Genomic DNA, 11,085 nt, shown 5'->3' on the forward strand with positions numbered 1-11,085 from the left:
TGGCCCCTTAACACCAGGCCATGGGGCCGGATTGCGTATTTTTAATTTTTTCACTTTTTTGCTATAGGATGTGTATGCTCAAAGGAGAGAGAAGGGAAAACTGAGACTTCAACACCCTCTCCCCCACCCAGGAGTGATGGCCACACTGCAGTCTTTTTCCTACATGCTCTTAGGATTTTGGGCACACATATACACGTGCCAGCATGTTTTTAAAGCCACCATGTCTGGGATTCAAAACCACGTAGTTGGCCTTATAAATGGGATCCGGCCGCTGTAACTACCATGCCACTGGCTGGTCCCAGCTTCCACCTTGATATTTCCTGTCTCAACCTGGGTATTTTCCCCTGCTTGTACCTCACATCTTCATACCTACGGCTCTACACAACCGCACTCTGCCAAAAATATCAGCCCTCTGTCATCCTCACTTGGTTAATTCCTGCTCATCCTTGAACACCTATCCTATGTGTTTTCCAAGAAGCACATTGCTTCTTTATCAGGTGTTGGTGTATTGAATGAACCTTGGGTTATCTATCACATGGTGCTAACTGTATGCTCTGGGCTAGAATCAAAACAACATTCTTTGTCTTACTATATATATTCCTAGAACTCAGTACAGATTGCTGAGCTTTGGGAACAGGAGATCGTTTGCAGAGCTATCAGTACATTTTTGCCTCGTTGAGTGACAATCATTTTAAAGACAACATGGAAATTTGTAACTGCACCAAGTAGCTGGTACCTGAGAACACTGGCCATTAAATGCCATTACATTGTGTTTTCCTTCCCTTTTGTCTCTACAGATCTTGTTTGCTGTATATTCTATTAAATGGAGGCATGTGAGTGTTCATCCAATAGCCAGTTTTTAAAAAATCTGTATCATTTCACAAACTTTTAATTGGCAAACACCAGGCATACCCTAATAAGCTGTATTCAGGATATGGAAGTGTTTGAGATCACAGCATTAAGACCTTTCTGTCATCTCAGAATTCTGTGTTTGGGAGAACTAATGTTTATTTTCCTTTGGAAAGTTGTTCTTTTTCTCTCAAACTGTGGGGTTCAGATCTAGAATGTCAAAAAGATGGAATACCCGCTCATCTTCCCGATCTAATATTTCAATTTCTAAAGTTAGTCCTTGTTGCTGAGAGACTTTCTTTATGTCATTATAAATAAGCGATTCCTCCTCGGCTCTATCTGCCAGACAACACTGTCAGCCTTATTACTAGGAAAGTAACTTGGTAATTGGACTATATCAGCAGCCTGATTTGTACTACAAAGGTAAAAATCATTACGCCTCTTCATGCCCAGTGACCACTTATTGAAAACAGATTGGAAAGGGTGTGAAGACCTGCTTTTCAGAATTTCAATAAAGTCCTTCCTCACAAGTCTGATTATCTTCGACTACATTTTTCTTTATCCTAATGCTCCTTTCGTGGAGGTGACTGTTAACGTGGGCAGCCACCTGTTAATTACATGCCAGCAGATAGAATAGATGAATTCCCCATGAAGCTTATAATGTTTACTTTCAGGTCGATTCCATTGTATGTCCTATTTTCCTTTGGGTTTTTAATCTGGAACTTTGGGGACACATTTGCAAGGCTGGGGAGAACAATAAAGGTTAATAGTTGAGTTCTGTTCAAATAACAGAATGATTTATTTTGGTCATGACTTGAACTCAAATGTACAGTTGAGATCTTTGACAAGGTGTAAATAATTTTTCATGTTTATTTCAAAATAGTTTGGGAAGACTTATAAGCAGGCCTTATTGGAAAAGCAAAGCAAATAATAACATAATAAACGGATTGTTTTGGCATTGTAGATTTAAACTACTCTTTCAGTACATTTGCTATACATACTAAATTTCTGGAAAGCCTGATAAATACTGCATTGAAAGTGTCTAAAATAACATTGCTCAGGTTGCGTATAAAATACTTGATGGTTCCTTTGACGTCAGTGTGCCTTGTGCTGCTTTGGTCTTCTCTTGAGTTACGTCTTCACAGCACCTGATACATGAAGTGGTTCACACCATGCCCAAGATACGGGCCACCCACCAGCTACATGGCATGACAACTCTGCAGGCCGTACGGCAGCCTTGATAATTGTATGGCCATGGATAATAGCCACCCAGGGGTTCACAGATCTTCTGGCAGTGGGTGTAGCTGCGCCGACATTCTATGCAGCAGATTCCTTCATGATCCAGTCTAGGGTCGAATGTCATGCTTTCCCCTTCCTGCTGCTGTGAAATAACAGAGAATTATTTGTGCATCCTTCATAATGAGAAGGTTACAGCATATACATTGTTAAATTATAAAACCCTGGATTCTTTCCTGTTAAAAGAAATCGACATAATCTGCTGTAAGGAATTTTCAGTTTTGTAACCTGCTGTCATTCAGAATTCCTGATGCCAAAGAACCTTCTACCTAATCTGTCACTGACAGGAAGTTGTGTTTGTGTGTTTTAATGATACCCTTAAGTTTCTCCGTGCCTTTAATGAACTGTGGTTACCACTCAGTAGTGACTCAACTTGTATCAAATAGGAATTCAAGGTATTGTGATCAAAGGTAGCGTTTAAATCAGTGGAGCGCTGGTGCCTTCTCACAGTAATGGCTTCCAGGGCTCTTGGGGGCAGGTTTTGGCCCTCACTGGTCTGGCCTAACAGATTTTGATTCCAGTTGCACTGGCTCCAAGAACACTGTCAAGTCATCTAGTTTCTCCTGCCTTAATTTCAGCAGCAGAATGGGGATGTTACCTCCATGGGGATGAAAGAGGTCTATAATGCTCAGGAAAGGGCTCCATGGAAACATTACAAATTCAAGACCTTAAACTTTAAAAGTCTGTTTTCTGTGCCATAATTACAGCTCCATAAACATAAAGTCATATTGACGAAGTAAACATCATCACTGCTGGAGAGCACAGAACGTTACCCCCGCTCCAACATACATGTCTGGTTTTCCTTTTCCAAGATTTCCAGGGGCAGAGAGTCTGTATTCTCTTTAGTATTGAATTACATTGCCAAGGAGTCCTTATTTTTACAATTTTGAGTCAGTGTAAGCCTCTTTTCTAGGGGTAGCTAGCCGATCCTGAAATGTAAAAATACGAAAGAGCTTCCGTCCTAATTTGTGTGTAGGGGTGTGTGAACATCTCAGTTTCTCAACATTGGGAAGCGGGCACAATTGTACACTGACACCAGTGCGCTCACTAACCTCTTACCAAGTTGTTTTGTGGTTCTGAAGTATCAAATTCTGAAGTGAATTTAAAGGGAATTGAAGGCATTGAGACATTTCACCCATAAATGCATGAGAATGTACCTCAAAAAAATGCAGACACTCTTACATAACCACATTGTCATCACACCTAACGAAAGTTATTCTTTAGTGCTGATAGCCTATGTTCAAATTCTGTTACTAAGATATTTATTGCCGGACCAGCAGTTAGCATAATGGCTATGTCACTGGACTCCCATGTAGTCGACCGTGGTTCGAGTCCCGGATCTGATGGCTTAAACTCACTCTGGGTGCGTGTGCGTGCGTGCCCAAGATCCCGAGAGGAGAATGGAGGAGAAGGGATTGCGGCATGGCCAACCCCCCGGGGGGTGATTTCTCATGTTCTGTCTCTCTTGTCTCTCTCTTTCTGGTGAGCACATGCGCCCTATAGCAAAAACCTCCCAAAAAAAGAAAAAAAATTATATTGCCTTGCTTTCTGGCACTATTCTTTTTCTTATTTTTCATTTTTTTTTCTATTCAAACCACTAGTTTTTTTCTTTATCTCTTGAAATACAGCTTCATCCAGGAGATAGCAAAAAGCCACTTCGTTAGTAGTAACTGACTTCTCCCAGACAGGGGAGTCAAAAGACCTGTTGGTTGAGGTATTTCCTCATTTGAGGGAAGGTTTGTTAGGATTAAGTTGAGCTCTCCAGTTTTTGCCATAAAATATTTCCTTAAAGGAATATGTGAACTGTTGAGAACACGGGGAGAAATCCTTTAAAGATTTCTGCTTAAAGCTCGACATGTAATAAAGGAAAAACATTGATACAACTGGACCTTTTCAAGGAATGTGAGTGAGTCATCAGGTCTGGGATCCAGGACAAAGTCACAGCCTGCCTTTCTGTAAAGGGGGTGGATGCCCTCATGAGTGGGTCTGGATTCAGCTGGTCCCAGCTACCTGGGGAATAAACTATATTAAATTTTGTTTGCCTATTCAGATTTTCTTTCTTTTTTATTATTTGAGCTTACAGGATGAAGTACCATAGTGTTCCAAATTTTCTGATAAGCCCTGGGTTATTTAGAAAGTAGTTTTTGCTCTAAATCTTTCTAAAATATATTAGTCTAAAAAGATAAAATAGGAAATATATTTATTTACAGTCCTAACACTGTAGGATTGAATAGGCTGCATAGGAAAAAAAATACACAAATAACTTAGTGTATGAAAAGATGCTCCATCTTACACATAATTAAGACAGGAAAGATAAAACAACCAGGATATACAATTTACACCTAAGAGGCCAAGGTTTTTCTTTTTTCTTTTTTTTTTTTTAAGTTTGATGATAAATAGGTCTTTTTATTACCATTTGCAGACACACAGCTGGTATAAATCTTTGCAAAGCAATTCGGTATCTTCCATTAAAATCTAAAAGTCCCATCTACTTTAAATGCAGCAGACCCGTGCTTCAGTACTTACGTTAAAGATAGATACTTCCACATGTGTATAAGAGGTATAATAATAACAATAGCTAGCACCGAGCAAGTTAGTGCTTCCTGTGTGCCAAGCCTTGTGGTGAGAGTTTCACCTGCATCGCCCTGTGAGTCATGGGCAAGGTTAAATACTATAACAGTCTTTAAACAACAAAATAAAGGGAAACAATTTATATGTGCATTAAAGCTGAGCTTGTTAAATCTCTACATCCAACCATACAATGGGATATTATTAACTATATAGTTGTATTTAAATGAAGTATGTAGGATATATAGAACAAAAAGCAAGGCATAGAAGTTTTGTTAAAAATTATGTGTGAATGTGTGTGTCTACTTACTCAAAGAAACTGGGCAGAAAGGTTGTTCTTGAGAGGGTGTTGGGTGGAAAGGAAGGTCACTTTGTATATCCCTTTGTACTGTTTTTAAAAATATGTGCAAATAGGGCCAGCAGATGCTGTAGTGGTTATGTCGCTGCACTCCCACATGGCCAACCATGGTTGGAGTCCCAGATCCAGTAGCTTGAAAATCACACTGAGCCTGTGTGTGTGTGTTTCCAAGATCCTGGGAGGAGAATGGAAGAGATGGGATTGTGGTGTGGCCATCTCCCCTGGGGGGTGATTTCTCACTTTCCCTCTCATGGTCTCTGTCTCTCTGGTGAGTGCATGTATGCCCCAAAGCAAAAACCTCAAAAAAAATGCATGTATTTATTTTTATTTTAAAAACTAGTTACCAATAAATATTATCCTACTTTCCCTGCAGAGTACAGTCATGGTAAATAATATACAAGATTTGAGTTTTTAGCACCTTAGTGTTATCCACACAAACATCGGTTCTCAGTGTTTCAGTCTGAAGTGTTTTCTCTGCATACCAGTCTGTCTCTTGACTGGACTAAGAGCCCCCAAAGGGCAGAAGTTATTCCTCACTGTGTGCGTAGGGCCTGGGAAAGAGCAGGTACTCAACGAATGTCTGCTGAGTGGATAAATAAAGTGGATATAAAAGGGGAAAGAATACTTTCATTTTGTGTGTTGCCTCCAGGGCACACTCTTGGCAACATTTTTAAATAATCAAATTCCTGATATGAATTTGTTTTCATGGGTTTGCCTGTGTGTCAGAAAAGAAGAGAGCATGAAAAACAACTTCGAATAAGATTACAACCTATCAGGATTTTACACTACAGAGGCAATGTTTAAGTGTTCTTAGCCTTAATTATAAACCTTGCAACAAAATAGATTAGGATGTATTTGTAAAATAATTGAGCAAAAGTCTCAGGTGAATACTAAATGCTCACTTGACACCTCAAAGAGCAACACCATTTCAGTGTTCTGTTTAATGCATTTGTCGTGAAAGCACCAGTACGCACGTGGTAAGGATTATCAGGATTGAAGGGCTCGGAGTCCTCTTGAACACTGGGTCTGGTCTCATTATTCAGTCTCCCAGGGCCTGGGTTGCCCCGCGGTCCACTGCGTGGCCTTGTGGTTGTTGGAACACTTTTTCTTACTACTTCTCTTCTTTCTCTCTGGATATCTGCAAAAATTGTTATGAATTAATCCCTTCATTTAAATAATTGAGTTATTATTTGATCTGTGTTTATCAAGGTGAAAAACAAAAGGATATCAAAATGTATACATGAGTAGATTTTTTTTTTTTAGAGGTTTTTGCTATAGGGCGCGTGCGCTCGCCAGACAGACAGAGAGAGACAGACAGAGAGCGAGAAATCAGCCCCCGGGGGGATGGCCACGCCGCAATCTCTTCTCCTCCATTCTCTTGGGATCTTGGGCATGCATGCACACGCGCCCGGCGTGAGTTCTAAGCCACCGCATCTGCAATGTGAACCACGGTTGACTACGTGGGAGTCCAGAGACATAGCCATTACGCTAACTGCTGGTCCTGTTATTTATTTTTTTAGAGAGGTTTTTGCTATAGGGTGCCTGTGCTTGCCAGGAAGACAGAGAGACAGAGAGGCAGAAAGCAATAAATCACCACCACCCCCCCGGGGGGGGATGGCCACGTTGCAATTCCTTCTCCATTCTCCTCTTGGGATCTTTGGCATGCACATACATGCACCTGGCGTGAGTTTAAGCCACCAGGTCTGGGAATCCAACCTCAGTTGACTACATGGGAGTCCAGCGACATAGCCATTACACTAACTGCTGGTCCCAGTAGATTGTTATTTTTGTATTGATAATTTTTGTAGTAATCATGGTTTAGAATCATGGTTTAGTTGTCAAATATACAAGTAGCCTGTATTTGGTTTTATTGATACTGAGGCGGACATTGTAAACATCCATTCTCAATTCCTTTTTCATTACCTGCCTTCACTGTAGGCGCTGAGAAAACACCACTCATTGCCCTAGGGGCCAGTTGAGACATTTCTGACTACAGAGATATAAGCAGAATACCTCGCTGCAGTTTCTGGGAAAGCTTTTGCCTTCCTGATAAAAGGGGACACATACGACTTCCTGTATCTTGGTTTTCTTCCTTGAATGTAGTTGTGTTATCTAGAGTTTGAGAGCCAACTGGTGACTATGAAATGGTAGGCACAGGGATGATAAACCAGCATGTTGTGAGTAGCAATATGGTAAGCTAAGAAGAGAGTTGATGGTATCACTGAGTAGCTGACGATAGCAAAAACTGCCTGTCTTGGACTTTTGGCTATATGGAAAAAAAAAAGTATTTGTAGAAACCACTGTTGATTGGGTATTCTGTTTCTTGAAACCATATGTATTTCTCATAGATTAACTATATCGGTAGAAAGCTTTACACTTCATAAGGGGCATATTATCTTGGTTGATTCTTTTAAAAAAATCCTATGGGAGGGAACCAGCAGTTAGCGTAATGGCTATGTCGCTGGACTCCCACGTAGTCGACCGCGGTTTGTGTCCCGGACCCGGTGACTTAAAAAACTCACGCCGGGCGCGTGTGCGTGCGTGCCCAAGATCCCGAGAGGAGAATGGAGGAGAAGGGATTGCGGCGTGACCATCCTCCCTGGGGGGGGGGGTGATTTCTCGCTTTCTGTCTCTATGTCTCTCTCTGTCTGTCTGGCAAGTGCACGCGCCCTACAGTGAAAATCTCTCAAAAAAAAAAATCCTATGGGATAGAAAAGACAGATGTTTTTGTACACAAGGGCATCAAGGGTCAGAAAGACCAAATGACTTGGCCAAGATCACAGGATGGGTGGCAGAGCACGGAGCCAAATGTGAACTCTCTGGCTTCCAATCTGGTATGCAAATTTGCCACATTGCTTCATGTATTCTGCGGCATGGCTGATGGCTGTCCAGTGACAAAACTGGAAAGTATCACATGGCATGAACTTCTGGTGTCATCTGTCTGCTGTAAGGTTGGATGTCTTCTTAAAATTAATGTGTTGGGGGTTAGCCAGGTGGTGTGGTGGTTAAGGCAGCTGGATCCTACCTGGCTGGCTGTGTAGTTTGAGTCCCAGACCTGACAGCTTGAAAAACACACCAGGTGAGTGTGCATTCTCCTCTCCCAGAGAGAACAAAAGAAGGGACTGCAGTATGGCTGTTCCCCTCTGGAGGGTGCTTTCTCACCTTCCCTTGATCTATCATACTGTACAGTGCCCTATAGCAAACTTTAAAAAAAAAGTGTTAGGATTTGATTGCACTGTAAAGGTGTTAAGTGAAAACTTAATCCTTTCATGGTGTCCTAGAGTGGGGTTTTTTTTAGTGATAAGGCCGTTAGGGCAGGACTCCCACGATTGAGTCTGGGTGGGTTTATAAGCAGAGGCAGGAGAAAAATGTGAATGTAGACCATGCTTGTGTTCTCAAACTTCTGCCTTCTGCCATTGTGTGATGTCTTTGAAATTTCCAACCCAGAATTGTGAGTCAATAAATCTCTGTTCTTTATAAATCCCCAGTCTCAGGTGTTTGTTAGCAATGCAATAATGGACTAAGGCACTTTCTGTATCTCAGTTTCTTCATCTGTAAAAAAGGGGTTAATAATAGTATCTGTGTTGTGTGGGAGTAACAGGCTTAATGAGCATCTATCTGTATCTGAAGGTTTTAGCACAGTGGCATAAAACAGGCACTCAAATATTAGTTGATGGTTCTATTGTGTTTTGCATTTATCAGAACTTAGCTGTGCTTTAAAGCCATAGATACCTTCTTCAGACAGCATGCATGGAGACACACCAGGGAGACCTGGGTTTTAATTCACAACTCTACCTCTTTTAACCAGCTGAATAACCTCAGGCAAGTTAGTCCCTGTGTACCTTAGTGTCCTCATCTGTAAAGTGGGGATTTGAGTAGTTACCCAACAGTTTTCATAAAGATTAAATGACAAATGTAAGGTTTAAGGTCAAAAAGTGGCGTGGTGGTTAAGGTGCTGGATTCCCACATGGCTGACCATGGTTTGAGTCTCAGACCCAGCAGCTTGACAAATCACAATGAATAAATAAATAAATAATTTAAAAAATACGTATTGCTCTAGCACAGTGTGAGGCACACAGTAAGAGCTTAGTGAAATCAGCTGTCTCCCTTCCCTTCTGACCTGTGTCCAGATGCCACAATATGTTTAATAGAACAGACATGTGATGCCATGACCTGCCTGCTCCAAGATCCAAGGGCAGGGGCTCTGGGACCCTGGAGTCAGAAGATGATGATGATGGGGGGTGGGGCGGGTAGGGAGCTTTATTAGAATTTGGTGGGGAGCCAGGCACTAGCAGAGGGGGATTTATTTTCTTGATTTTATTGTAATATATAACTATACTTTTGAGAGACAGTCCTCTTTTTTTTTTTTTTTTCTTCTTAAGAGAGATTTTTGCTATAAGGTGTATGTGCTCGTCAGGGAGCCAGAGAGATAAAGCGAGAAATCATCCCCCCAGCCTCAAAAGGGGATGGCCATGCCGCAATCCCTTCTCCTCTAGTCTCTTCTTGGGATTTTGGGCACGCACGCACATGCTCCCAGCATGAGTTTCAAGTCTCTGGGTCTAGGACTCGAACTGCGGTCGACTAGATGGGAGTCCAGCAGCTTAACCATTATGCCATCTGCTGGTCCCTAAGAGCCCTCGTTTTTTCATGTCTGATATTCTATCCTATGGGTATACCAATACTTACTTAATCCTTTTCTGGCCTGGGGACATTTAGATGGTTTCCACCTTTCTGGTGTACGTATTATGCATCATGTGCCATCTTGTATGGCTGCCGCATTGACTGACAATGTAGGATGTGCACATGCTCGGGCTGTGCCTCATCATGGATGTGAGGAACTGGCTCTTTCTACAAGGGTGGAGATTCTCATTGGATCAGACATCTTAGCATTGCCAACAGCACTGCCTTCCCAGCCCTACTTCCCACTCCCTTTCCCTGCACTGTTTTTTTCCATAGCATCTTCTATCATCCCATACAATTTTCTTATTTTACTTCAGTGATTATTTATTGGCTCCTCTGCTACAGTATAAAATTCCTTGAGGGCATGAGTTCTCAGCTATTCTGTTCACAAATATACTTCAAATACCTAGAACGAGTATGTGGCCTTTGTAAATGTTTGTTGGATAAGTGAATGAACTCTGGATAAGAGGCTTGTCCTCAGGGAGAGCTCTGCATGGTGGCAGTGTGGGAGACTCTTGTCCTTGATTGGAAAAGATGTTTGGTAGTTGTTGGTGGGCAAAAGCAGGAAGGCTGAGGCCTTCTGAAGGTAGGTGGGTACCGGAAAGTCAGGATGTGGCAAGTGGCCTTAGAATTGTGAAATGCACCCAGTCACAGGGCAAAAGCACAGTCCATTTTGGCAGCCAGCCCCTCTCCAGCCCCTCCAGTTGTGACAGAGACTACTCACTGAACATGGTGTTCTTTCTTACTGAATCTGTGGCTTTGGGATTCTCAAATCACTGTGCCGGGCAGCCACTGCTTACCACGGCTTACAGATTGAATTCACGTGGCTAACCTGGGCTGGAGATTACCATCCCCACCAAATTTTAGAGCACAATTGTAAACAGTAAGAAAACTTAGCCATGACAGAATTAGAAACCTGTACTTCCTAATCCTGGGTGGGTTCTTTTTAAAATTGTGGTAAAATATACATAACAAAACCTGCTGTTTTCACCATTCTTAACTGTATACCCCATGCCGTTAAGTTCATTCACACTGCTGTGCAACCATCACCACCATCCATTACTATCACCTTTTTCACCTTGCAAAAAAACTGAAAATCCGCACCTGTTAAGTACTAACTGCCCGTTCCACTCTCATCCCCTCCAAGCTGAGTAGTTTGAATGCCTTTATTTCATTTTCGTGTTGCTCTCTCCTAGTGTTCAATAAAATCTTCCAGAACACATAGCCTATCAGCTATGCTAGGAGAAAGGCTTTCAACTTGGACCAGAGCTACAAAGTAGGCCTTTGGGAGACCAGTATCATGAGTGCAGGCAGTAGGAACGAAGAGAGAGAAC

At 41.9% G+C, this 11,085-nt stretch overlaps 1 protein-coding gene across 2 annotated transcripts in view; it reads right to left on the reverse strand.

Moving 5' to 3' along the window:
- Positions 1-666: 666 nt before the first annotated feature.
- CNMD (chondromodulin) overlaps positions 667-11,085 on the reverse strand; it is a 32,876-nt gene continuing 22,457 nt past the window's right edge. Inside the window, exons 6-7 of one of the 2 annotated variants that reach the window (XM_006155507.3) lie at positions 6,046-6,209; positions 667-2,227 (exon numbers count right to left, since the gene is read on the reverse strand). In XM_006155507.3, coding sequence (XP_006155569.1) covers positions 2,015-2,227; positions 6,046-6,209 — 377 coding nt within the window. In that variant the 3' untranslated portion in view covers positions 667-2,014. Of the gene's footprint in view, positions 2,231-6,045; positions 6,210-11,085 lie in introns of both variants that reach the window. The other variant, XM_006155506.3, reaches the window with a different exon arrangement.

The sequence above is a fragment of the Tupaia chinensis genome, unplaced genomic scaffold (assembly GCF_000334495.1).
Source record: "Tupaia chinensis unplaced genomic scaffold, TupChi_1.0 Scaffold000458_2, whole genome shotgun sequence".
Taxonomy (NCBI): Eukaryota; Metazoa; Chordata; class Mammalia; order Scandentia; family Tupaiidae; genus Tupaia; species Tupaia belangeri.